The sequence below is a fragment of the Camelus ferus genome, chromosome 16 (genome assembly GCF_009834535.1).
Source record: "Camelus ferus isolate YT-003-E chromosome 16, BCGSAC_Cfer_1.0, whole genome shotgun sequence".
Taxonomy (NCBI): Eukaryota; Metazoa; Chordata; class Mammalia; order Artiodactyla; family Camelidae; genus Camelus; species Camelus ferus.
In genome coordinates this window covers 45,066,701-45,094,442 of record NC_045711.1, presented here as the reverse complement: position 1 = coordinate 45,094,442, position 27,742 = coordinate 45,066,701, and the positions used below count along the sequence as shown (strand labels likewise).

Sequence of the window (27,742 nt, the reverse complement as noted above, 5' to 3'; positions counted from 1 at the left end):
CAGTCAGCTCTTCTAGAAAATGTATGAAAGAGTGAGGACTAAAGTTAAGAACTAGAGAATATGGGTAAGAGGAATGAGTCATAGAACATTTGAAAAAAATTTTTCATAACGAGTGGAGTGTAGGCAAGTATCCAGAGTTACTGTCTCTAGGAATAAATAAATCACATTATCCAAATTCTGCTTGACATACCTGGGTGGTAGCCCGGGAGCTCAGATCAGGCTACCCGGCTTTGAGGGTAGCCCCAACAAGTAGCACCTGACATCCCTTTCTTTCCTCATCTTCCTTTTCCCCTCTCAGTCTCTTTTGTTTCTCTTTCCCTCTTTCCTCCCTTTCCCTCTTAAACTGCCCTCCCTTTCGACTTGCCAATCTTGTCACAATCATTGAAGAGCAGGCCCCTGGAACTCGAGGTGAAAAGAGGTTGCTGGTTGCTAACACCTGTCTCCCAGCTAAATGAATAGGCTCTTTTGTGAGCAGGATGTTAATAAAGCTGATTAGTACAACACCGACTTAAAGGACCTATTAATGACATGACATATGTAAATCACAGAATGATTTAAAGCCATTTTAGAGATTTGTTTCTTATACTCTATGTTAATGCCTTACATTAAATTTTTCCATGTAAATGTGAATCTATTTATTGCCCAAACAGACTAATTTCTGTCATATTGATTGGGAATCATTTATATTCTAAAGAAGTTTCTACCCTTAAGGGCCTTTATATTATTTGGCAAATGTCTAACTGGTGTGTAATACAATTAAAGTTTTGTTCACTGTGCTGCTGACATAATTAGTTTAATTTCTGCTCTATATTTCTGTTGGCAGCGGGGAAATGAAAATACTAGATTTTGCATAAAACTGCTTTTTCGAGGGGGTGATTTTAGTGTCAGTTGAATGGACTTAGGCCCCAGGGTACATTTTTAAGATGTCTTATTCAACTTTCCTGTAATAGTCTCTTTCTGTCTACAGAATTAATGTATTAAGACACATAATTGGCTATTTAAGCATTCAGAAGAGACAATGTTTGGCCTTTACCCCGTGATTATATTTTTCCCTACATCTCTTTTGAGGAAATGTGTGTAATTTTCAGAAACCCCTAAGTATATTATAGTTACATGAGCACATGAACTTTTGCAAAGACTAGAGAATCTCCGAGTGGTTTTCTCTGATAAGCTGTATTATTTAATTCCCTCCCCAAATCGCTGCTCTGTTCTTTTTAGATCATAGCGTTTGCAGACCTGATGTGAAAGTGAAAAGGCTGTAGTGCCTGGCAAATCCTCTTCACAATTTTTCTGTGATTTCACAGAAATGGCTCCAGTCTTCAGGAACAGAAGTTGCTCTCAAGGAGACTTTACATTTAATTACTCTAATCCGCACTTAATTTCCTACAAGATTCTTGAGGGGAGTCTCACCAGGCCGCTGATTGCACGGAGTTACAACCTATGAAGGTTTTTACCTCAGTTAAGGCTGCTAACCTTTTTTTTTTTTTTTTTTTAATGGAAAGTGACCTTGGGTGGTAGTTTCTCCATTGTCCGCTCCTATAAAAAGATAAGTAAAACCTTCTCGTTCTCGCAGCAACCTTTTTCAGCAGCTACCACTCATGTGCTAAATTTGAACTTAAAAAAAAATTTTGTTGAGCTGATGTTACTTGACTTTTAAAAGCTGCCCTTCTCCAGTGCTACAGGTGAAGCCTACATCTCCTAGTTTGACCTTCACATGCCTTTTCTACAATTGCATATGAAGATACGGTTTCATTATCTCTGGGTTGTGGAGTGGTCAGTTCTCCCTGGGACAGCGTTTGTTTCTACCAGGCCAGTGCTAAGGGCAGGGGAAGCCCCCATTTGAACCACTTGGAGCCAGTCTGATTTGCTGAAATATTTTAACTGTCTTGATGCACTTTGAAGACATGTTGCCTAGTCACCCTGAAACTTACAGGAAGTTAGAACAACCGGAGGCTCTGCCGGCCCCTGAGTGGTTAAATGCAGTTCGTTAGTAATCAGCACCATTGTTTATTTGCAACTGCTGGATTATGTTGAAAGACTTGGGAAAAAAAGCTTTTCTTAAGTAAATGAAGCCGCCTCCTCTCCCACCCCAGCCTCCTCTTATTTCACCCTTTTCATTTACTTTGAAAAATCTTTCTAGTCTTAGTCCTGATCACAGGCATCCAGACTTAGGGCATGTGATTCAATATATTTTGTGTTATAGGAAAGCTTATTGTCCCTCTAGCAATTTCTGTGAATCTTCCTTTTTTTTTTTTTTCACTTTCATAATGATTAGAATGTTTGCTTGAGAAATAACCAAGCCTCACCCTCTGTTGACTTCCAACCTTTTCCTAGTCTCGTGTCAGTGTGTGCATGGCCAATGGACTATACTCCCTCGTGAGCATGCTAATACTATTTTACATGGGAAGCAGATCCACTAGAGCATGAGCCTTTATTCGAAAATGCTGGGCAGAAGGAGCGTCCTAATTGGGGGAAAGAGGGCAGAGTGTTTTTCAGGGCTTTGGAGAGAATGGGTCAGCTGAAGTTGAGCTACTTTGAGGAATCCTTAGTCAAGGATGTTTCCCAGGAAGAGGGCAAAATTGTCTTGGCATTGATTTTGCAGACCAGCAGTCATTGCTTGGGCAATTTGGGTTTTATGGAGGTGAAGAGGAACAGTTAGGGGTTAAAATTTCGTGCGTGGGGTGGGGAGGGCTAATTGCAGGGACTAGGACGTGCCTAGGCCACAGTGGAAAATTTTTACGCTTTCCAGTTTTCTCACTTTTGTCTACCTCTCTTCTACTTTTTGGGTGTGACTAGATTCAGGTACCATTCTTGGTCATTGTATCATATCCTGATGGAAGAACTTGCGTAATCATTCTGTGTCAGAGTGAAATTTACCTTTGCCAGTGTTTGCGACAGAGCTGGTGGGGAGAGGAATGCCCGGATGTTCCCAGAGAGCCTGACACCTTCCCTGCCACCCTGACCATATGGTTGGACCCAGCACCCCAGGGCACTCTGAGTCACCCCCATGCCCATTGATCTAGTTCAGTGTTTCCCAACTGTCTAGGCTGTCAACGTGGTTGCATATCTGCAGCCTGAGGAACAGCAACAGTGAACCACCCAAGTAATGGGGGACATAAATAGGATAGTTCTGTAGCTTCACCTCCACATAATCTTCATCAGATTCCTAAATTTGATTTATTTGATTAAAAAAATTTTTTGACCGATTAAAAATCTTTCTAGAGCTGATTATCATGTCTCCTGTAATACCAAAACTAATAATAAAAATGAAAATATGGTGGCAGTTGTATCTAATTTGGTTTTTGAGATACTGGCTACCCACACCTGCACTGTTATTTGTGGAAACGCTCACAAGTAGCTGCCTGAAATCCCTTGCCTCGTCTTACCTTTTTAGAAATAGCACAAACGTAAAAATAAACCACTAGTTTTGTTTTACTGTTATCCAGAATTCAGGAGTTCTGAATATCCTGTCAAGAATTCAGTTCTTGAGGCCATAGCATGTCAATGTTTATAGTGTATTTTAATATGCATTTGGTCTTCCCAACCAAACATTTTTTAAAATGGGTAAAAGTTGAAATTTATTGTTACATATTATTAATATTATAAAAGCATATTACAATATGCTTTCTGCAAGTTTTTTTTTTGTGTGTGTGGGAGTAAATTATGTTTATTTATGTTTGAAGGAGGTGCTGGGGATTGAACCTAGGACCCTGTGCATGCTAAGCATGCTACCTACCACTTGAGCTATATCCATCTCACCTCCTCTTTCTGTAAGTTTTAATATACTGACTTAAAAATATTTTTACCTAAAATTTCTTTATCTGGGATTACACACAAATTGTGACCTTTTTTTTTTTTTTAATTCCTAGAGGCATTAGTAAGATTATGCATTATTGCAGAAGATCTCAACTTTTAGTGTGCATCAGATTCTACCGGGTGCTTGTAAAAATTGCCCTTTCCTGGTTCCTAACCCAGACCTATAGAATCTGGGCATTTGGGAATGAAACTGGGGATTCTGCTGCCACTTATCTGCAGACCACACTTGGAGAAAGTATTATTGCAACAAGGAACCACATTAAAAAAAAAAATACACCGTTGGGAATGCTGATGTTAGGGGGCTGCCTTTATCCTACAGAAGAGGGATTTAAGGCCCATGGAAATAAAAAGTCTTGACTCACCCAGGGTCTCCAAGTTAATTGGCTCTTGCATACCAGCAGTGAGATCTTTTTACTCATAATTCTTTGCTTTTTCCATTTGGTTACACCAGGGTGTACCTCCTTAGTGGTTTCTCTAATTACCTTCAAATCAGAAACTGTAGGATGGTGAGGGAAAGGGTACTTTCATTTCTTCAGAATAATAAATGACAGAAATGGCATTCCACTGTGTGAAAAGTTAGTGCTTCTCAGACTGTCTTTGGTGAAGGACCAACTTTGTAAAGTTGCAGTCTGTCGCCAACTAATATTTTTGTAAAGTACAAGGAAAATGAATTATCAGGAAGTCATACATAGACTTGGGTGCACAGCAGTGTATACTTATTATGACTTCTTTGTGTTTATCTTGACATGGATCTCCGTGGAGGATGTGCGACTGTACACTTCGAATAGCATTGCTCTGAGTGGTTCTGAGGACATCTTAGGAACTTGGTATCAACTTACGTCCTTGATTTTCTTCCTTAGGCTGTCACTGAAGCAACCAACTGAGAACTCCTTACCTAGGGAGAGAAGTTTCATGACTTGGTGCTTTGCTAGATCAGAATCACAATTTTAATAGTTGATGAGGCAAGGACACTTACCTTCAACATATTTAAGAATATATTGCTTGCATTTGGTTTCTGTATTAAGAGAGATATTTACCTCTTTTGACTTAGTGTTAGAAATGACTTTCCAAGCAGGGAGGATATAGCTCAGTGGTAGAGTAGAGCGCATGCTTAGCATGCATGAGGTCCTGGGTTCAAGTCCCTGTACTTCCATTAAAATAAAATTAAAAAAACAATTAAAAAAGCCCCCTAATTACCCCCACAGAAAATAAAAATTTTAAAATAAATCAATTAAAAAAAAAAGGAGTTTCCAACTTCTTGGCCTGTAACTTTACTTACAATTAATAAAGATGCTTAAAGGTGGGAGACGGAAAATAAAATTTGAGGATGCACTGTTTCTTTGGGGCTCTTCAGTTTGTGTTTAGTTTTTAGAAGCCTTTTGTAAGTAGTCTATGGACAAACATTATTAGTTTGTGTGGCTACAGTGTCGAAATGGGTGTTGATTTGGAGCAAGGGAAAAAAATCTCTCCGTGCATGTGTTGCGTCCTGGTTTCATTGCTTAGTTGGATGAAATGTCAAACTTGATAGATGATTGGAGCTGTTATTTTGGTGGTTAAACAATAATGAAACTGTTTGAATGTTTGCAAGGAACACTGCTCCCTGTGTCTGGACTTTGCGCTGGAGAAAGTTTCAATTGTTCAGAAGCAATACTAGTTAGAAAATGCAGCTTCTGTGGCTCCTAGCACAGCTGTCTAAATTACTAGCTATATTGGGGCTTTTGGACAAGCATTGTTTAACACTTTTGGAAACAATTTATGTTTCTGATTCCAAAGTGTCTGTGGTTGTTCCTGAATAGTTGGGAAAGCTAGAAATGGGAGAAAGGTGTTATTGCATGTGTCTAGGTTATTTAAGTCAAGCCTTTTTTCTTTAAACATCTCTAGAATGAACTCCCATCTTTCTAACCAGTGTGGGGAGAATATGGGGGCTGTGATGAGACTGTTGACTCCCTGGCCCTTTCTTTCCTAGTTAGAGACTATTCAGTAGTGTAGCATGTGGCCAGGGTGTGTGCCAGCCCACGGGGAACTTCGGTCATTATAACTTTGTGGCACTTCTCTTTTTGCCGTATTTTACCTGTATGAAAATTACCAGTGGTTATTGTGTGCTTACTGTTTGCCAGGGACTTTGCTGTATGAACTCCTTTAATCCTCCCAACAATTCTGTGAGGTGTAGGCGCTAATATCTGTGTTCCACATTTGAGAAAACACTGTACAGAGGAGTTGAAGAATGGGCCCAAGGTCACACAGTGTTTAAATCCAAGTAGTCTGGTTGGAAAGGCCCCGCTCCCAACCATCAGGCCCCAGCTGCCTCTCACTCCATCGGCTCATCTAATTATGATTACTTCTCAGAGTAAGTCTTTAAAGATAGGTTCCATTTCATAGAATGTGGGCTGAAAATTATCCTTTTATACTTGGGTCTCCTTGTGTGGAATGTAATTTTAGAATATTAGCAACATTTGTTACTTGCTTTACTAGTTTTAATTCTCTTAGCACTGAAGGATTGTTTGAGTTTATTCCTCATTCTCAAATTGTAATTATATTTAATAAAGCAACCAGTCACCCTTAAAAGCACATTTGGCCAAAGAACTAAAGCATTGGGTTAGATGAAGATTTACTGGTGGTTTTTCTTTCTTTCTTTTTTTTTTTTTAAAGTGTCGTCCTATTTGTCAATAGGCCTTCCCAGTAAATTGACTTCTATACAAGATACTATAGTTGTTGGTGTCCCTAGAGGCCTAGTGGTGTTATAAGTGATAGTGGAATAAATGGTGGTTGATCACTTTCAGTGAGAAGCCCTGATAAATGTAGAAAGTAAAACTTTGTTATCTGGCCTTGAGACACGTGTCCTGCTTCCAGTACATGTGGGCACCTGTGAGGACTGGCTTAGAGAATCATAGAGGAAGCATCACTTAAAAATTTTTCCACTAACCTGTCCCTCACATTTTGGAGACTGCTACTGAGGCTTTTGTAGGAAAAACTCTGTAGTAAGAAGTCTGTTGCATGTGAGGTGCCCCACCTTGGTAACCAAATCTTTTACAATGTATTTGTCTAACTGCTGCTGTTTTCAGATGCTTTTGATTTCAAGCAGGACACTTGGCTGAATGCTGAGCTGAAATTGCAGTGAAGGTTCACTATGCATGGGTTACTTCTGCTGCCTCTTGGCTCATTGCCCTTGCTCATCATGGCCCTGGGGAAGCTCATAGGAGGGATAGGACACAGGTAATGCCCAAAATGTAGGGCCAGCGACTGGCCCATGCTTAAAGAATTTTTTTTCCTGGCATAGTAGGGACTGCAGAATCATAAGAAATCTGCTTTGCTTTACAAACTTTTCACCTTCCTTAGTTCCCTGTAGTGATGGGACGGTTGAATAAATAATTGTAATTGCAACCAGTAATCTGTTCTGTCTCCATAATTTTGTCATTTCTGAAATGTTAATGGAAATGGAATCATAACACTAGGTGGCCTTCTGAGGTTGGCATTTTTCACTTAGCACAATGCCCTGCATCCAAGTTGTATTTAGTAATGGTCCAGTTCCTTGTTATTGCTGAATAGTATAAGTAGTATGATATGAATATATCAGTTTTTAACCATTCACCTATTGAAGGGCATTTTGGTTGTTCCTCTGTGGGGCTGTTACAGATAAAGCCATTATGAATATTTGGGTACAGATATTTGTATGGGATACAAGTTTTAATTTGTCTGGGTTAAGTACCCGGAATGTAATTGTTGAATCTTACAGTAAGTGTATCTTAAAGAAACTACCAAACTATTTTCCCAAATGCTGTACCACTCCGTCCCACCAGCAGCATATGAGATCCGGTTTCTCTGCATCCTCACCAGCATTTGGTATTGTCCCCATTTTTTATTTTAACTTTTCTTACAGCTTATCTGGTTTTTAAGTTCATGAGATTACTTGTAAACCTGATTTGACTGACAAAGAGCAAAGATTTTTGAGTTGTGTGTGGTTAGCCCTCTATGTGCTCTGCCTCCGTACAGTGTTCAGTGGTCTGTTGACCTGCTTTTGAATCCCCTGCCCTGGTGTCCTTGAGAGAGGGAAGAGTAACCAAGACTGACCTTGGGGGATGCGAGGACTGTTTGCATGAGACTCGCTGTCGCCCTTTGCCAGGCAGGACCCAGCACCGCGCTGCTTCTAGCTCAGTGCTGCCAGTGATGGTGAGCGAACGAACAGTGCTGACCCCAGACTGAATTCTGGTTAATTCTTCATAAGTTTGCCTCAATGACTATAGCCTTAAATATGCTGAAAATTTGGCTCAGAGTGGCCCTAACAACTTGTCCAAAGTGTTCTGTTTCATTTTTCTCATCCAGTGATCTTTGGTACTTTATTTCTGGTAATGTTAATTAGCTTGCACTGCTCATTTAAAAAAATACTAAAATAGCACAAATGAGTATATATAAAGCAGAAAATAAACCTTCATCTCTACCCAAAGTACCTACTATTAGATGGTTCTAGACTTAACTATATGCGTTTTGTATCTTTCTCTATACATATTTATGTATGTATTCTGTGTGTGTATATGTATGTATTCCTCACCTGCTGTTCTGTACTGCTTTTTTTTCCCCCAGTGGTTGGTATATTATGGGCATTTTCCCCTGTGATTCTTTTTTAAGTGCTTTATGCCAGCAACAAAGCTTTAAGTTTCTTTCTGTAGCTCTTTTTTGTTCTCTTGTAAAAGGGTGAGAGATAACCTTTGAAAGACCTAAACAATATGTATTTTATTCCTTGTTACGTGGGTTTGGGTTGAAATAAGATTGTGACTTTATTTGCAAGTAAATCAGTAGAATTCTGGGGGTTAGGATCTATCTGTCCACTCTATTATAAATAATGCAGGTCTGATTTTATGATGTGATCTCTTGCGGAACCTTGATGGAAGCAAGGACTGTGAGCACAGTAATCTTTAGAGAATGTATAGTCCTTTGGGTATTTGTCTGCTCGTCAGCTTCCTAGTCAGATGGAGTGTTTTCTTAAGTGCTACTGAAATGCACAGCTCAGTTCTTATTTTGAAATCTCTCCTTCTGTCTTCTCTCCCTTGTCCATTACTTTGATTACCTTGATGGGACATTCACACTGTGCAGTCTTACCCTTTTATTTCCCTAGCCTACAGAAGCCAGTTTGAAGATTAACTATAGGTAAACAGGTAGTCTTAACTGCTTGGCTAGAAATCACCCATCAAGATGAAACACATGTCAACAAAGGCCCCCTAGACTTGCGGACCTGAAGGAAGGTAGCTTAATCTCATGGCATTTTTAGTGGAAACCAGGTTGACAGTTTCGGAAGTTTGACTTACTGGAGTCAGGGCATTAGTGTGACAGGGAGAGACAGAATGGGAAGTGGGCAGGGATGAGAGAGGGAGAGAGTATGTGTGTGTGTTTGGGGAGGAGAAGAATCCAAAGGTATGCAATAAATACAAGTTATGAGTTAAGGAAATTTTCAGAGTTGGATTACAGAGTCTGTTCTGGGAGGGCGGTTCCTGGGGAACAGGACACGAGCTTACCGGGCACTTCAGTATGAAGCTGTTGGAGTTGTTGAGGTGACGGAGTTTGATGACAAGGGCCCTCTCCCTGTCCATCTTCTGTATTAGCAGCTCAGGGAAAAAAATGAAGAACTAGCTTTGTATAGAAAGTGACACCCATCAAATGGTTTCAAGATTTCTGTTGCCGGGTTTCTAAGGTGAGCTGCCCAAGATAGCAGTTTGGTCACGTGGCTGACTTCCTTTCTCCAGATCCTGTCCTCAGGTCATCAGACTGCCCTTGTCAACTTTGGATTCTTCCTTTTCCTGTGGGCTTGCGACTTTGTCAATCCCTGACATTTAATAATTTAGTATGTCATTGTACCTGCTATAGGCAGTTGCTGTACCCTTGATATTGGATACCCTTCTGAACTATGAAGTATTAAGCCACAGTGGCTAATGAAGTGCCCCAAATTACATTACAGAACATTCTGGTAACGGCACCAGCAGAGACAGACTCAGCTCCGTGCCCTCCTGCAGCTCGGGGCTGGTTTTGTAGCCAAGGGCTGTGAAGCAGGTTGAGCCTTCTTCAGTGCCAGTTCCTATATCTGAACACTAAAGTGGCTTGTTAAAGATTAAAGGGACTGCCTGGTCCTTCTGGCCCCATGATGGAATGATCCCCACCATGGCGACAGCCTCTGTCTCCCAGGAGAGGCCATCTTATATGGCAGGTTTGTGCTTCCAAATGTTACAGTAAGCCTGCGCTGGCTGATGCTGTGGTGATAAGTTGGCATTTGGGTACTCTCAGGACATATGAGCTATAGCGCATCCATGGTTTGAATTTCTGGGCAAAACTGCCTCATCAGGAAGTCAAAAGCCTCTGCTTTCAACCTGTGCCTTTGGGGAGGTTTTCTCCTTTGTTTTATTTGACTATTCTGTTGAGTCAAGTGAACTTTAATTTTCGCAGCCGTAAAAATTCCATTAAGCACCTTGTACTGCGTACCAGGTGTGAAAACGACTCAGTATAATTGGGCGATTGGACAGAGAAAAACCCTTAAGAGTAGTTAGGATAATTGCCTCTGGAGGCTTGAAGAAAATAATGTTTCAATCAGCAAAATAAATACAGTTCAATTGTTATATTCTTGGCAGTTTTTGTGGGTGAGGGGATGAATGTCTAAGACCTGCACTGTGAGACTGCATTTCGGTTTGATGGCCTTTGGGGAAAAAAAAAGAACTTTTCTTTTTCCTGTAAATAGTGCTTAGGGAACAGAGCTATGACCTGTCTCTCAAAACGTTATCCAAGGCCTCTGTGTATCAGAATCACTTGGGAGAGGGAGATGTTTATTAAAAATTCCGACTCTGGGGCCTCCTCCCACTTCTGCTACTTCAAAGTGTCTGAGGGACTGGTTGGGAAATGATCATTTTCACTAAGCACCCTGTTAATTCTTAAGCACCCCTAGAGTTGATTCTCGAGTATCCTAAAGTTTACTTCATTTTTCATGCTTAATTTCTGTGATTTATTCAATGATAGCTATTTGGTTGACATTCATAGTCTTTTTTGAAGACTAGTTTAAAAAAAAAAATGGTTATGAGGTCCCTGAACACCCAAGATTAGAATTTGGCAATGTCCCTAATTATCAAGAAAGTGAGAAAGCCACTGGTTCCTGACAATTTGAGTTTATCAATTCACTGTCTTCTCAATCAGAAAAATGATGTGGGTAGGAAAAAAAAAAGAAAAAGGATATGGGCATTAGGTGAGGTTAATTTTGTTAAAAAGGAGACGTGCAGTATCATTTGGGATGCTGGGAAAGGGGAAGCAGGTAAAAGGAAGGTGTTGAGAGGAAAGAGTGAAAGGGGAAAAGATGAGTTTATAAACAGTAAAAAATTTAAAACTTAAACAGAATTTTAAGTTACCAAGTAATATTTGAGTATATGTTTCATTCAAATACTGATAAAGCTAAAAACCTCCTGGATCTGCTCCCATGGTAGTTCCCTCCTGGGCATGTGTGTCCTCCCATATCGTTTTGTATGTATTTGGTAATTTTCTATGGGTTGGGAAGACTACAGGCTTATAAGACATGAATATTTTAATTTCTCTTGACACCTGCTTATTGTTTATAATGTTAAGGTCTATCAGGAAAAACCCCAAATGTGGGATATAAATGGCATTACATACATCTGTTCAAGTAAAGTAATGGATGTGGTGTTTGCAAAGCGTGTGTCTGTATAAATGCATACGTACACCCCACATATACACACATATACATACATACACACGTGTACATATTAAATATCTCTTGTGACCACACATAAAAAGTAAGCCTGTATAGCTTTGGGTGCTGAATTACTTGTCTGAATTTTAAAACAATGTATTGAAAGAACTTAAGCACGAAGCCACAGTAATTTTTCTTATTTCTCATACGGCCTCATATTCTTAATAGTTTTCCTATAACCTTATAAAACCTCAAGTGCCTGAAGTTATTAGTTCAAAGGTAGCCTCTTTTTAAAGCTCTGCATGTGTAATCCTCAACCTTTCCCATCTAAAACAAGTTACTAGAATAGAGTATAGTTATATTTCGGGGAAAGTGATGGGAACTGTTTAGAATCCCAAACAGGGACATGATGACCTGAGACAGCCCTCCTCACCTGCTGAATGGTGTTTATCTTAGCAGGATTAGGAAGTTTTTCTCATGCTTCTGGCCTTCATGTTGCTCTTCACATAATTTGCATTTACTTCCTGGGCACAGTACCGTCCGGATCTTCTCTCCCTTTTTAAAGTTTACTAATACAGAATGAGTCAGAAGCATCTAACAATACTGATTTTTTTCCAGAAGAGTTTCCGTATGTGTCTACACTGTACATGCCTTGAGAGCTGCTCTGTATTGGAATGTTTGTGACTTATCATCAACTGCAGAAATATTTTTTAAAGTGTGGTCCATGAGATAATGCTTGTCAACTGCTGTAAAGATGCTTTTATCATTTGAAAAAGACAAATTAACATAGACTGTAGGAAAACTTTAAGCACAACTATTTTCTGAGAAGGAGAGCACTAAAGGGGAGGAAATGAAAGAGGGAACATTTTATATTCAATAGCTTGTAATAACCTTTAATGAAAAAAATATGAACGTGAATATATATGTATAACTGAATCGCTATGCTGTACACCAGAAACTAATACAACATTGTAAATCAACTATACTTCAATTTAAAAACATAAACCAAATTCATCAAGACTTTAAAAAAAAAAAAAAAGAAGGGACATTTTTGTAAAACCTTCTAAAAGTCCAGTGTGATTATCCTGCTGGAATAATGTAATTAAGGGGAATTGAGTTGGATAAATAACTAAACAAACAAACAAACAAACAAACTAGCCCTGTGAAAAGGAATAGAATTAAATAGCATAGTTTTTTAAACCCAAATTCTAATTGTCTGCATGTACATCTTAATTCTAGCATTTACTGAATGACAAGCCGGATTGGCAGCTCTGTCCAGAGCTTGTGCTGCGTGAGCCATGTATCACAGGGTGGCCACGGCTAGGTGCGGCGGCCTTGAAGGCCCATGCTAAGGAATAGCTGATGACCGTGGGAAATTTTGAGCAGGGAACAGAAGTATCTGAGATGAACTTTAGTTTCGTTCTTGTCCAATGAAAATACATAGACAGCAAGGACTTAATCTTTTGTTGTCTTTGTCTAGCACCAATGCCAATTCTAGCCTGTCAGGGCAAATTCAATAATAATTAACAGCTGTGGATGAGCCAGTCTTTCTAGAATTGATTTTTTAATCAGCTGGCCAATAAATGAGAATGGACATACATTTAAGGATTTTTCTTTTAAAAGTAAGTGTTAATGTGGTTTTCACAGACTCCTAGTTTCCTTAAACATCTAGTAGGTGTGGTGGTGGATTAATTTAGCTTTAGCATATAGAATGTGGCAATTGATTAAACCACACACACACAAACATCCAGTATATATGTGTTGATTAGAGAACATGAGTTGTCTAAGGAAACAGAGGTCAGGGAAGGCCTCGTGGGGAAAAGAGCAGCGATTCTGGTCGTAGCTGACAAAGATTCACCCTAATGATTTGAGCAGCTAGCAATGACTGGGCGGGTGTCCTTCCCCCCCCCCCCCCCCAGATGTACTTATTTGTAAATGCAAAGTAACTTCTTTATCAGCCTCTTGGGGAAATCTTCAGAGCTTGTGAACCTGCTCCCTTCAGTAATCTTGCTGTGCTGAGCCCCAGGCTGTTCTCAGATGAAATTTCAGAAGGTGACCAACCACTGGAACTTTCTGGGTGACCAGCAGCCGAGGAATGAGGTTCACCTGCCCCCAGGAATCAGCTTTCGGTTAAAAAAAAAAATCAATGGGGCACCTCTTCTTTTCTAGGTTGAAGTTGATTGCGGTTGGCTCAGGCTGAATTGTTTTGGGAAATAGAGTTTTGCCAGGCATGAGTCAGCACTGCCCTGGGTAAACCGCCTGCTCTGTTGCAATCTTGCTTACCAAAGATACGTCCCCAGGCAGCACCATTCACTGCCTGAAAGCCGCTGCTGTTGGTTCCTGAGATGATCTCATCTGAACGGGGCTCCAAGGACCTCAGCAGCGGCAGGAACTGGAGGCAGCTTGCTTTCTGCCCTGGCAATGTTTTGAAACAGGCAACATCAGGTAACCCCAGACTGTTTTCTCTTCATGTCGTTAGCTAAACCGAGCTCCAGTGGAAACCGGGGAGATCCCTGGTCTTCAGGAGTGAGTCAACGCCTTATCAATTTGGAAATCTTCAAGTTAGTCCTTCAGCTCTTTGGAGGGAATCTGGGGAAAACTTTCATTTCATTTGGGATCTGGATGTGGTTTTAGACCTAATGAGACCATTTATGATATAAATGTTAGAGAAATCAAACATGTTAAGTTTACAGCTTTGTCTATCTTACATTTTTTGTTCTTTTTGTCTTTTGAGAAATAGTTTAGTCAAACTAAACCATTGTTAAAGAAAGAGAGAGAGGCAAACATATTTGCTTATCTGCCTAATAATTAGGAACATCAAATTGTAGAGAACACTAGCTTACCAGTGAGTTTGTGGTATTATGAAGGTATTGGAAGAACTTCCCTTTATGCCTAATTCTGTTGAGGCTGCTGCCCTATCTCCTGCCTGCTCTTCATCCGAAACTTCTTAAATCTTCCACCTCATCACTAGGCAATTGCCCCCCTTAAAGTTTGCCTCTGCTCCTTCCAATTACACCCAAATGGTCTGTGTTCTCTTTTACTTCAAACCTTTGCACAAACAAGCCTCCTCTGAAACACCGTGCCCCAGCTTAACCTAGACAACTGACTTTAGCCTGGAAATCACTTCTGCCATGAAGTCTCCTCTTACTCATCAAGACTGGACGACTCTCAGGAGAACCCTGTGTTTCCTCCATCGGATAAGGTATATTGAGAAGCAGTGACTGTTTTGTTAGAATTATATTTGTGGTATTTGGCACATAGTAGGTTCTCAGTAAGGCTAGAATGAGGAAGAGACTGCATTGTACTTCCTCAACTCTGATCCTCTTAGCACCTCTTTGTTATTTTGGTTTCTACCTCCGTTACCCTACTCCTGTTTTCCTGAAGATTATGAGTAAGCTTCTGATTTCCAAACCCAGTGTCTTAGTCCTGGTTTCAGCCTCCATCTTACTTAATCTCTGCCCAGCATTTGGCACTATTGAACAATCCTTTTTTTCCCCCAGCAACCCTCTTCATTTGACTTTGAGGCTACCTTGTCTCTTCTGAATTCCCAGAGTATCCTTCCATTATTTCTGATTTTCTTTTGACTGTCCCATAAATGCTGAGATGCTCCAAGGCTTTGCCTTGGGTTTCTTTTCACTGGTCTCCCACCCCTTCCGCTAAGGATCTCAGATGTGCCCATGAATTCAGCTATCCTCAGTATGTCTCATCAGCCCAGCTGTCTCTCCCAAACTTCGGATCCTTGTTTCCAACTTGACAAATCTTGACAAGCTTTGTCCAACTTGAGAAACCTACCAGCGTTCTTCAAAAGGCATCTTCATTTCAACATGAACATAACAGCTCATTATCTTCCTTACCCGGTATCTTATTATCTGCCTGTATTGCTGTATGTTTGAACTCTGTTAGTTATATCCACCAGATCTTCTTAGACGAGATTGGTCGCGTTCAGGATGGTATGGCCGTAGACTCCACCAGATCTTCTTGTTCATTCTTTTTATGCCTTACGTCCTCTAAATAGGCTAAATCTGTGGTTGCTAAATTCTTTTGATTATACTGGAGAACTACTGGATGTGTCATTTCTTCATTCCTACTGTATTGCCTTAATTTATCAGAGGTCAGAACTAGATATTTTGTTTAACCAGCCCAAAGACTTAAAATTTTGTGTGTGAATACTTTTAGGCAGAGCCTGCATTCTTCCAAGATTACAGAGATCACCATTCTCCCAGACCTTACACAATGAAGATGTCACATTTTATGTAGTTTGCTTCTAGTAATTTGAATTTGTAACTTCTGATTCAAGGCCTTATCAAATCTTGACTGGGCTTTTGTCACTCCACCATGGGTCTTTCTCTGCTCCAACCTCTTTATTGTTGCCAAAGTTAAGTTCCTGAAGGCTAAATCTAATCTTTTCATTCTCAAGATTTCACAGTGCCATCATCCCTTGTTTCCTACTCAGCTTGATAGGTGAAGTCCTTCACAATTTGACCCTATCCTACCTGTTACTGTTACCCGTTTATTTCCCTCTGTTTCCCAGCCATTTCCTCTCCAACCTCTCACTGAACTTCTCATTTTTCCAGTTCCTGGTTATACCACATCCTTTTAGAACACTGTTCCTTTTCCTAGCGCCCTGCCCTCTCTGACTGGCAAAGTACTCATCCCCCAGGGGACTTAGTTCATCTCTTAAACCTTCCCTGACTTCCTCTAGCAGAGTTGTTCTTATTTGAGCTTTTGCAGGACTGTCTCTTCCACTAGGCTGTTGAGATCCTTGATTGAGCTTGGACCCTGAGCTAGAGCCTGGCACCATCAGACAGTGCCTGAAGTGGGTCCCCAGGGTCAAACCACTAGTCTAAACATCTTTATTACTCTTGGTAGTACTAGACAATTCATGAGGTCTCTAGTTAGGTGGCATGTCTTTGGTTCCAATTTGATGAACCTGAGCCCATGGTGCCTATTCCAGTACACATCGCCTAAAGCCATCAGCTAACCATCCAAAGTTGATTTGAAGGTTTATAGGACTTGCTGAAACCTAGTTCACAGTATTACCTAACATTTTTACAGTATCTTAGAAAATTATTTCCTTGTATCATTTTATTTGATACTACAGTAAATACCCTGTGTTGGGTAGACTTAATTAGCCCTATTTTATCAGTGATTATTAAGCTACTTTTTGACATTGAAGCGTACATTCAGGTAAGACCCGGAGAGAAAACATGTTTTTACACTGTGTGAAGCAACTGGGTTGTCTCTCTGTAGATAAATATACCCTGTTGAGTTCTACAGAAAAGGTACCTTTGCTCAAGAGGCGAGTGTCAAAGATCTTGCCTTTTGCAAGGTCACTTTACCTTTGAGGTAGGAGGAGAGGGTACCAAGAGCCCTCCTGGCCTGTATAAAGGCCTGGACCCTGGTTAGAGACTTTGATTGAAATGAATGGTGCACCTACTCCAACCTCTCAAGCTTTTCTGTTGTTCTTCAGATATCTAGAATTTGTTAAAATCTATTGCAGTAGTGTAGTGTCAAACCATGTTGATGAGTGGAAGGAGTCATCACAAAATGCAGTGTTAAGAGCAGAAAAGGTTTCACAGTAATTCTAGTAAGTGATTAAGTTTGTAGGGTAATTCACAACATTTGGGTGCTAATGTGCCTTATGTGAGACTGTGGAATCTGATTATAGAAAGACAAACCATGAGGGCTAGGACATAGCTTCTGTTAGGTACTGGTATGTGGCATCAGTCCCTCCCTACTTAAGAAGGATCAAAATGATGAAAAAGTTAACAAAATAAGTCCTATCTTTATAAGTCTTTTTTTTAAAGAAGGATTTTAGCCTACAGAAGGAAAAGTTGAGGGATGGCTTGATTATCATCTTCCAGTACGAGAATAATTTTTGCCAGGGGGTTCTGATTAATTGGTCTTCCTGTACTTCAAAGATTTAGGAAATGGGCTTAAATTGGAGGAGGAGTAATTTTAATGAATACGGGGAAGAGTTTCTTGATCATCAAAGCTGGGAAACATTGAATGACTGGGTGTTGAATTCCTGTTTCAATTATCTATTACTGTGTAGCAAATCACCCTAAAACTTGTAGTGGCCTTAAGTGACAGTCGTTTTATTGCTCATGATTGGGTGAATTGGTAATTCAGGAGAGAGGGACATACTGCTTTGCTCCATGTGATGTCCATTGGACTGGAGGATTCCACATGGCTTCACTCACATGTCTGGGGCTTTGTTGCTAACTGTTGGCTGGGACATTCTGGTTCTCCATGAGGTGCATCTCTCTCGGCTTCTCATCCTTCATTAATCTAGACTGGGCTGCTTTTACGCAGTGGTTGGCTTCCAAGGGAACCACAGTGCAGCTACAGGGCCTCTTAAGGCCTAGACCTGGGGGTCACACATACACTTTTGCCCCATTCTTTTGGGTAAAATTAGTCACATGTGTGGCCCACATCCAAAGAGAGGGGACATGGACTTCGCCTCTTACAGGGTAGAGTGTCAGAGTCACACTGCAGAAGGGCAGGCAGCATGGTTGGAATTGTTGGCCAATTTTGGAAACAGTTTACCACCTTGACCTTAGAGATTTTAAATGAGATAATAATCAATACACATTTATTGAGTTTGTCACCTGAGCATGTGATTTATGGACTTGGCTGAATATCCGCGTCATCTGGGAGCTTTTTAAAAGTGTAGACTCCCTAGGTACCAGACATGTGGATCGGTATCTTCTGGGGATATTGATATGGATGAGACACTCTATGTCCTTTCTCTCAGGTAACTATCAGTAAATTGAGGATGAGGTTGTGGGAGGGAACAAGACAGACCCAGATGAATATAACATATGAGGCAGAATGGTAGGAGCCTTAAGATAGGCCTGCCGGTCTCCTCCCACTTCCAGGACTTGGCTGAACCCTCTGCCTGGAGTGCTCTGCCTTCCAGTCTGCCAAGTATAAGTTACATCTTGTTCCGTCAGCGCACCATCAAAGGAGCGTTTCTTGATGCCTCGTTTATGTTTTCTGAGTTTCTAACATTTTTTCCTTCATAACAAATTTTATTTAGTCTCTAATTAAATATTTGTGTGATTATTTGACTGACATGTAATAGACAAAAATAGGTCTGCTTTGCTTTCCAGTATCTTAACATAATGCCTGCCTCACTTAAGGTACTCAGTGGGTATCTGTTGAATGAGTAAGTGTCTGATTGAAAGCATGAATGAACGAAGTGATATTTGAATTTGATTTTAATGCGTGATCAGAATTTTCGACAGGTGGAGCAAATGAATGGGAAATTTACAGTTCTGAAGCAGAAAGTGTGGATTATACTGCTCGTATAAATTCAGAAAATTGGGTTTGGTTTGGAGTGTCCTTGGTACACTAAATTTGAAGCCTGGATATCTAGCAGTGTTGCCGAGTCCAAACTCGTTCTGCTTGCCACATGACAGGTCAATAAATCAGGAGATGAGGTGTTGGGGCAAGGAATAGCGACTTTATTCAGAAAGCTGCCAGACCGAGAGGATGGTGGACTGATGCCTTGGAGAACCATCGTGCTCCAGTCAGAATACAGGCTCCTTTTACACAAAAAACAAGGGCGGGGGTGTGGTTGATTGTTGCAAACTTCTTGCTGCAGGCATTCTTTGTTCTTACAGCAGTCTAAGTGGGCCAGGTCATGATGTCCCTGTAAACTTCCAACAAAACAAAGGTTATTCTCTATTACAGCAGGAATTTAGAAATGGCTACTAAAACTGAAGGATAAGTTTGAGTCCAGATATTTAGACTTGGGTTATCTGACTAGGAGTGAAGAATCTGTTCATTCAGCAAGCACTTACTGAGCTTCCACTCTGAGCTGTACTCTGCGTTGTGTAGGAAAGGTGAGCTGATGAGGAACCAGCTTCGAGAAAAGAGCTCTGGAGAATGTTCTTGGTAGGAAAGGAACCACAAGTGTGCATGCCTTGGAGCCATAAGTGATTTCTTATTTTTGAGGAAGTAAAAATAAAAGGAGACCACCAAGGGTCTCGAGTGAGGTGTGTTGGGCAAACTAATGTCCTTCTAAGTCCAACGACCTCCGTTCTTGGGCTCTCAAGTGTCTGACATTCTTTACTGGGCGTGTTTCCCCTGACAAACTAATAGCCCCAGGTAATGCCCTCCTTATCAGAGTCAAACCCCACCGCCCTTCACGGACCCTAAACCTCTTACCTCACCTACAACCAATCAGAGACTTATGCACAAGAGGATCTGGCACCTTGTGCCCCTACCTTATAAAACACCCCAACAGCTGGCCCTCGGTGCTCATGTAGGCACCCCTCGCCTGTGCGGCCCACTGTTGTCTATGACAGCGTACCCTAACAAACTCCTTTCTATTCCCTTACTTTATGTCTGGTAAGTTCTTTTACCAACCCACGCATCACTGTGTCACTGACTGGCCACCGCATTGTGCCCACAAGATGGATGTGGGGTGGGGGTAATGGGGGCAGTGGCTTGAAACTGGGAGAGGTGGGCGGGGCCCACTCACATGGCATGCGGCCTTTGAGTGAGTCTAGGCTTTACAAAAGAGCCTGGTGGGAAAACACGGGAGGCTTTAAAGCAGGAGAGTAGCAGGCAGAGTATATATGTCTTTAAATGAAAGTTTACCCTGATTACTGTGTGGGGAATAGAGAGTGGCAAAGAGTAGACCATTGAGGCATTTGCTCTAGTTCTTGAGAAAGATAATGAATGGATAATGGCCTAACAAGCAGGGTGTGGCAGGGGACATAGTGAGAATCGGATATCTGCAGGATATACTTTAAAAGTAGAATCAATAGAATTCACTGGAGAAGGAGAGGAAGAATGGTTAGTACAGAGCCCTAGGGGATATTCAGGTGGGGCAAAAGGAGGAGTCGGGGAAGGACCAGGAGGAGAACTGGGCTTTGGAGTGGGAGGGGAGTCAAGCTATTGCCCTTTCAGTGGGAACCAAAGAGGAGGAAGGCAGGTCATAGTACATGGGAGGTCATGAAGGTTGAGGATGTAGGAAAAAGCTATGTGTTTAGCCATCAGAAGAGCATTGGTGAATTGGAGGGAGAGTTTTCAGTAGAGTGGAGTGGAGTTCATGGACAAGTGTGTAACTTGGAAGTGAAGCAGGGTACCAGCACCTCTGTGGAGGAAGCTGGGAATTGAAGAGACATGGATACTGAGCTGAGCGCTCACTTCGTGCAAACTCGTACAGAGAGGTATGTGTGTAGAGACAGGTTTTCTTCTAAAAACCATAAGGGACCAAAACTTACTGAGTATCTACTCCCTGCCAATCACCGTGCTGGCAGCTATACCAAGTCTGTTCTATTATCTTTGTCTTTGTAAACAGTTTACTTACTAGTATAGTGACCTCCAAAATGAATTTCCAAGTTCTAGGGGCATATAGGACCTTCTTTTGGGATATGGGAAAGAGTTACTAGAACTAAGTTTTTACATATTTTTACTTTATACTTTGCAATTTTTTTTTTACTGTTCTGTTTTAGATGAGACACAGTATATTTGTATAGCAGTACTTGTCTGATTTGCTGTTAAATATAGATATATTGGAGATGTCAAGATGGTCAAGAATGGTGGATTCTACTTGTCTAGAGAATAAAGGGGAGTGTTTGAGATGGAGAGAAAAGAAGAGGCATAGAGAGCAGGATGGGAAGTTTACATGCCAAGTAGTCTGCACATTGTTTTAAACCTCTTAACCCTGTGAAGTTATTTCCCCATTTTACAGACAAGAAACTGAGGTCTGGAGAAATTAACTTACCCAAGGTCACACAACTAGTTAAGGGGTAGAACTGGAATTTGAAACCAGGTCTGTTCTCTTGAAAGCCTTATCACCTCACTTATCCTTCCCTCTCTTTATCTGCTTACTACTTTTTTTCGTATTTTTCCCTTTAATTCTCACAGTGATTCTACAAGGAACAGGTTAAAATACCTATTTTGCACCTGAGGAATCTGAGTCACAAGTGAAGCAATGAGTGCATGCTTACATATCTGGTATGTGGCACCAGCTGGACCCCTGATTCCAGCATTCTCCACTGTACCACCATTGCCTCTCAGATGGACAGAGAACCCAGTTGAATTGTTTTGCAAAGGAGAGAGGAGGTATCTGGTTATCTGACAAAGAAGGAGTAGAAGAGAGGATAGGTGTTGGAGCATCACTTAGACAAAGAAAACAGTAAGCATTCCCATTTTTTGAGCACTTGCTCTGTTGTTAAGGGTTTGTATTGCATTAATTACCTCATCTAGGTACTGCATTTTACAGATTTGGAAGATGAAGTTTAGGGAAGTTAAGCACCTCGACTGAGGTCACACAGGAAGACTGAGTTCTGTCTAACTCCAGGCCCCATGTCCTAAATCGTGCACAACACTGCTCTTTGGAAAGTTGCTATGAAACATCAACTAGAGATGAATAAAAAATTTCTGAGCCCACCGATGACTTGGTCCCAGTTGTATGAATTTGTTGAGAACCCAGTAAAGACAGTCTTCTGGCTTTTCTGTAATCCTTGGTAGCTCAAGTGTGGAGAGGTTGGAGAAGGGAGGGGAAGAAAAGGGTAGAATAAGAATTCAGTAAATCGAAAGAAGACCTTGGGATGCAGGAATGGCAGATCACAGTGGATTGTGTTGTTAAGAAAAGTCCTGTTTGAAACTGATTTTTTTTAACCTTGCAATCAAAGTGCCTTTTATTAAAATTGCTTTTACAGTTTTTATATGTATCTCACTCAGTGTCCCTTTCAATAATTCACAGTTAATAGAAAACACAAACTCTAGGAATACAAATTGTGAAGTGAAATCGATTTTTAATGATCAATATTTATCATGGTTTTGTTTGATGCAAGGCATTTTGGGATATGGGAAAAAAGAATGCAGAGATGGATAAGGTGGGATCTTGACCTCTAGAAGGTTAGAGAGGGAGATAAAACGTTTCAGCACAGTGTGTGATTGAAGGGTATGAGAGAGGTGGGAAGTGGAGCAGTATGGGAGGGCATCGTCCAGACTGGCCTGTAGATTGAGGGTGGCATTAGGTAGGACCAGCCTGCTGGGGGCCATCTAGCTTCTCAGAAAGATCTTTGAGAGTTTTTGTCAGTATGTTTTAGGTCTCATTTTTGGGTGAAAAAATTAATTTTGTTTCTACCTGGAAATGATCAGTCTTTTGGAGACAGGATTGTTCAGACCTGAGTGTGCTCGGAATGGAAGGCCAATTTTTATTTTAGAGTGGATTCCTTTCCTGTTAACAGGATTCTTTATTTTGCCAGGATATTGCTTTTCAATATCAGGAGATGTGAAAAGTGAAATACAATGATACCAAACTTGCATTAGTGAGTATAGAATAGTGTGCTAGGATAGTTTGTAGGGTAGAACACAGGCTGAGATTATTGCTTGCCTGCTGTATACCAGGTATTGTACTAAGTGTTTTGCATACAGTAGGTCATTTAATTCTCCCAAAGCTCCTTCTGCAAAGTAGGCACAATTGTCCTCAATTTACAAATGAGGACAACAAGGCTCTGTCCAAGCTGGTAAAAGGCTGAACTCAGATTGGAACCAAGTCCCTCTGACTCTTAAGAACCTATCCCCATAACTGCTACTATATGCTATTCCCATTTAAGCCTTATGAAAGAACCTTGTCCCACTGCAGAGAAGATGGTGTGTCACCAGGCTGCAATATTTCTCTGCCTTGGGTGACTGGAGTCAATGTGGCCCCTCTGTCTTTCCTAGATTTTTTACAGTTTTTTTGTTGATCACCCTTTGTTGTGGTCACATTCTTTGTTTAAGTATGTTAATACCATCGTCCAGGGCCTTTCTGTCCTCCTCTTTTCTTGCTTTATGTTTGGAAGACATTGTGTCTCTTTGGAGGGATTTTGTGCATCTGCACTCTTTGCTTTTGTGTTGATTTTATTATCTTCATTTTATGGGTTAAGTTAAGAGATTCCTCCAGCTCCTAACTTGTCAGCCTCCCTCCTCCTCCCCTTCTGTTTTCCCTGGATTTAAGTTTAAATTCTGAGCCTGATTTTGGAATACTCAGTCTGGCTCCACTCCAGCTATCCAAATTAGCTAAGGCTCTCTGGATCGCTAGCTGTTACTATTACCATCTCTCCCTTCATGCCCACTTACATCTCAGATCAAATCTAGTTACTTGCTCTGACTGTATGTCCTTGGTTTCCTACTTGTGTGTCCTTGTTTCCGTTGTGTTTTCAGCTTGGAATGTCATTCTTTCTATGAAGCCTTGTCTGATCCCTCACTGGGAGTAATCATTTCCTCCTTTGGGTCTCATAGTAGAGGACTCTTTTATGTCTCCTTTATGGCAGGTACACTTTCTGCTGTATGTTTCAATTGTTTGTGTACCTGCTTTATCTCTCCTACTAGACCGTAACCTTGTTGAGCAGATCTTTCTGGTTGACCTTTGTATCTCCTCTAGTGTCTAGTTCAGTTCCCTGCACATAGTAGACATTCGATGTCTGTTGGATGAATGGATAAGCAGAATTTCAGATTTAATTTTCTGCCTATCGGTTTGTATTCTTCCTTCTTGTTAACTTTTCTCCTTCCTTTCCCATTTTCTTTTCTGTTAAACTTGCTGTGTTCTCCCCTTGCACTGACTCAATGAACCTGCCTTCACCACTCCCTTTTCTTACCCAGATTTGCCTCATTCTTTCCCCATTAGCTGTCATTGTGTGGGAGTGCCACATGTTGCTGGTCAACTTTCTTCATCCTTTGTGACTCTGTTCTCTCCAGGAATCATATGACCAGCATGGGAACCAAGTGGTGATTATATTACAGTCTTAATAAAAAGACCATGTGTAAAGAGCAATCCTCGAGGTTTTTTGTAGAATATTGCTTTCAAGTGGGAAACTTTCTGATCCATGTTTCAAGGGAACGGGAGAAAAACCCTCAGGTAGTTGGGAAGCAGATCAAGGGGTGTATTCACATTGCGGGAAGTGGGATAATAGAGGCATCTTATTTGACCAAAGAAATAATGCAGGAAGCCACAGAAGCTTCTGCTAACTGTTAGTGTAGAATCCCTGAAATTTTTTCTACAGCTGGAATAAACATTAGAGATCAATGTAGTCCAACCCTCCTGTTTCCCAGATGAGGAGGCTGACCCACAGAAGCTAAATGACTTGCCCATGAAAACTGGGACATTTCCTTGCCCAGCGTTTACTCCCAACACTGAATGTGGCTTGGGGGACCCACTAGCTCTTTGGAAGCAATGGAAGTTTGGCATAAAATGGAGGCTTCAGGTCTCTAAAACTGAAGGCTTTTACAGTGCTGAAAAGTAGACTGAGGCGGGTAGCAGGTTGCACTGGGGACAGTTTTCACCAGAAGGGACCTTTTAATGTAGTGATCACTTGTTGTGGTTCCCTTCTGGGAATCTGCTCAGTGGGGACAGGCTGACAGAAAACTGTTCCTTCTGCATTTGAAAAGAGGCCAACATTAATAATAAAAACATATCCAATTTTTCTTGCTCTTTTTCCCAGCCCTCATATTCCAAGTTTTGTTTTAGGCTTAATTTTCTTATCTCAGCACTATTTGTGTTACATTTTTATTGTTTACTCTAGGTCAGATGTCAGTATGAAGCATGGGAAACCCAGAAAGTGTCTTAGACACTCATGATTGTTTTTTGGTGCAGTTTCAGGTGTATCTTTTACCCTACTCGTAGAATTATGGATTTTGTCGTCACTGAAGTACTGTCCAGTGAACCAGTGGTTGGCAGATAGGAAAGGTTACCTATTGTGGCCTGGGAGCAGCCCTGTAAAGAGATCAGACAGCCCAGAACAGGAAGTCAAGTGCAAACAGGATGGGCTTGTCTTTACTCTAACTTGCATGCCTGGGTTTTGAAACTTGATGTGGTTAATAAGTCGAGACTTCTAATACTTGAGCTTGGCTGAAGAAGTCTCTCTGGTTTGAAAAGAACTAAGGCAGCATGTCCTTTACTGCCCTTGCCTTTATACAGGTGCCCATCTTCTAGGGGTCAGGTCATTCTTTCTTCCTGGAGCATGGTGGTTTTTCTCTAGCTTACACTGCATTGCATCCATATGTTTTGTAAAATGAATCTCCTGAATTAACTGCTTATCTGTGACTTTTGGTAGATGGCAGGATTCAAGCTGTGCTTGGTTATTTATTTTTTAATAACAACAGGAAATTTTAGCCTGTAATTCACCAGCCTTTTAAATTACAGGTTCCTTTTGAATTCTAGGATTTCTGGCACACCTTTTGAGTGTTTCCTGAGCCTGGTAGTTTACAAATTACTCCAGGGTCGTTTTAATCTTTGAAAGTTTCTTTGAGTTCAGAGGCTGGATCTAATGCTAACTGCTGACCTGTTTTACCGGTAGGCACGTTTCTGGAGAAGCGATTAAGGAAATTTGCTTGGGGGTCACTCAGTTGGTAAAACAGTCCTTAAGAACCCCTGTTTTCTGTACCTCCCCTCCCATTCCTCATTGCTTCCCACTGTGGAATCTGCTTTATTATGTTCATTAGGCAGCTGGGTTGGCTGTAAAGTAACTACCTGGAGGGGAGTGATCTTGGGATCTTTGTAGATTACTGTAACTGCTTGAGTTATTTCAGAACAGGTCCGTTCTGATGGTCTCAAACCATAAACTAATGAGTAAGGGACAGGTCAAGATTTGTGTGCTCATATCCCTGCCGCATTGCAAAGAGATCTGTCCTTCCACTTTGTAATTCCAGGCGTAAATGGATGAAGTAGCAGCAGATCCCAGCGCCGATGAAAGCAGCATTACTTCCTGATATCAGCACAGGTGTCTTTTTCCTTGAATCTGTCAGGGAGTGGTGAATATGAGGCAGTTTGCACTTTGTTGTGGGATATATGGGCAAAGAATAAAATGGGAAGACTGGGGGTAAGCACAGGTGCTCTTCGCAAGGAGAGAATGAATACTGTGAGAATACAAAGGTCGTCTTTGTGGTACTGGGTGAGCTAGAAATCTCCATTTCTGCTTGGCGTAGATAGTGGGCATATCACATCCTGACGGGAGCAGAACACATTTCAGAAAGTCAGCGTAATTTTCAGATTGAGATCAAACATCAAACCAAGCCAAAGGTCTGTGGGAGGAAGGGGTTAATCTGAATTCATCCTGGATTTTTCCCCAGACCCCATCTAACCTCAGTGCAGTACAAACCAGGTGGGGACCAGAGGTGTGTATGTTCAGTTCTTTGAGTTTGGTGGATGAGAGGGGACCTCTCTCCTTAGCTAAGGTAGAAGCTGCCTTTGTTGTGGAAAAAGTGACAAACTTATTAGCAATGGGGTAGAACTGGAAAGAAATGTAATAGCCTAGGGCTGCACTGCCAATAAACCAGTCCTGACCACCTCAGAGAGACAAGTTCTTCAGGGATTTTAAAAGAGCAGGTGGGATGGGCCTGGAATCATTTAGTTCTTGTAGGATCTTTGGAAAATGAGATTGAGCCTAATAAAAGGTATCAGCATTTTTTTCTTTTTGAATAGGGGATAGCACAGTTAAATCGTCTCTTTAAAGACCCTTAAAAAAGATTTTAACTTATTTCTAGCCACATTGTATTGGGCACCTATTATGTGCTAGGCTCTAGGGTAAATGCTTGACATGCATTATTTTAATCCTTTCAGTTACCCTTTCACCAGGTTCTTTTGTCTTTGAGAAAATGAAAGTTTAAAGGGATTAAAGAACACCAGAATGTAGAGTCTTTGTTCCTCCCACACCCAGTACGTTTGGCTACACTTCTGTGCAGACTGCTTTGCAAAGGTAAAGTACCTAAGTCTGATCCTAGACACATCCCTTCCTGAAGCCCACCTTTTCCCAGAGCACAGGAGTGCCAGAAAACCTCTTGCCAAGCCCCCAGCCTCATGAACATTTTTTATCCTGGTTACCCACTAGTCAGTCATTGTGATAATATCTTGTCAAAGCAGCTTCTTCAGTTAGAAGGTTCAGAAAAGCTAATCTGGTAAGTCCTGTTTCCTACAGGAGTACCGAGGGGGATGAGGGTCCCTTTCCTCTTAATGGGCTTTGTCACCAGTTCTGATGGAAGAAGGATCCCAGGGTAATTGAACTGCAGGTCCGTTTGTTCTGTTTTCAGCGTTTTTAGAAGGCTTCCTTCTGCACGGCATTCTTTCCTGATTGACTTGCCCTTTGGGGCAGAATGCCTGGGCTGAAATTAAGTGTGTAGGTTTCTCTGCTGCAGTGTTCAATCTGTCATCTCTCCTAAACACAGTGCGAAGAAGCAGCCATTTAATTGGTCAGACCCCGAGGGTGATATTTTGGCACAACTCCATTGGTTAGAATTACTTTTCCT

The 27,742-nt window shown here is 41.2% G+C and overlaps 1 protein-coding gene across 5 annotated transcripts in view; it reads left to right on the top strand.

The window, feature by feature from the left end:
- The window catches only part of RFFL (ring finger and FYVE like domain containing E3 ubiquitin protein ligase), a 63,726-nt gene that overhangs the window by 4,612 nt on the left and 31,372 nt on the right, over positions 1 to 27,742 (top strand). Inside the window, exon 1 of one of the 5 annotated variants that reach the window (XM_032457743.1) lies at positions 13,466 to 13,936. The exons of 2 other annotated variants lie outside the window; for them this stretch is intronic. In XM_032457743.1, the coding sequence (XP_032313634.1) occupies positions 13,837 to 13,936 (100 nt within the window). In that variant the 5' untranslated portion in view covers positions 13,466 to 13,836. Of the gene's footprint in view, positions 1 to 13,465; positions 13,937 to 27,742 lie in introns of those variants that run through there. 2 more of the 5 variants (XM_014556470.2, XM_014556469.2) reach the window with 2 other exon arrangements.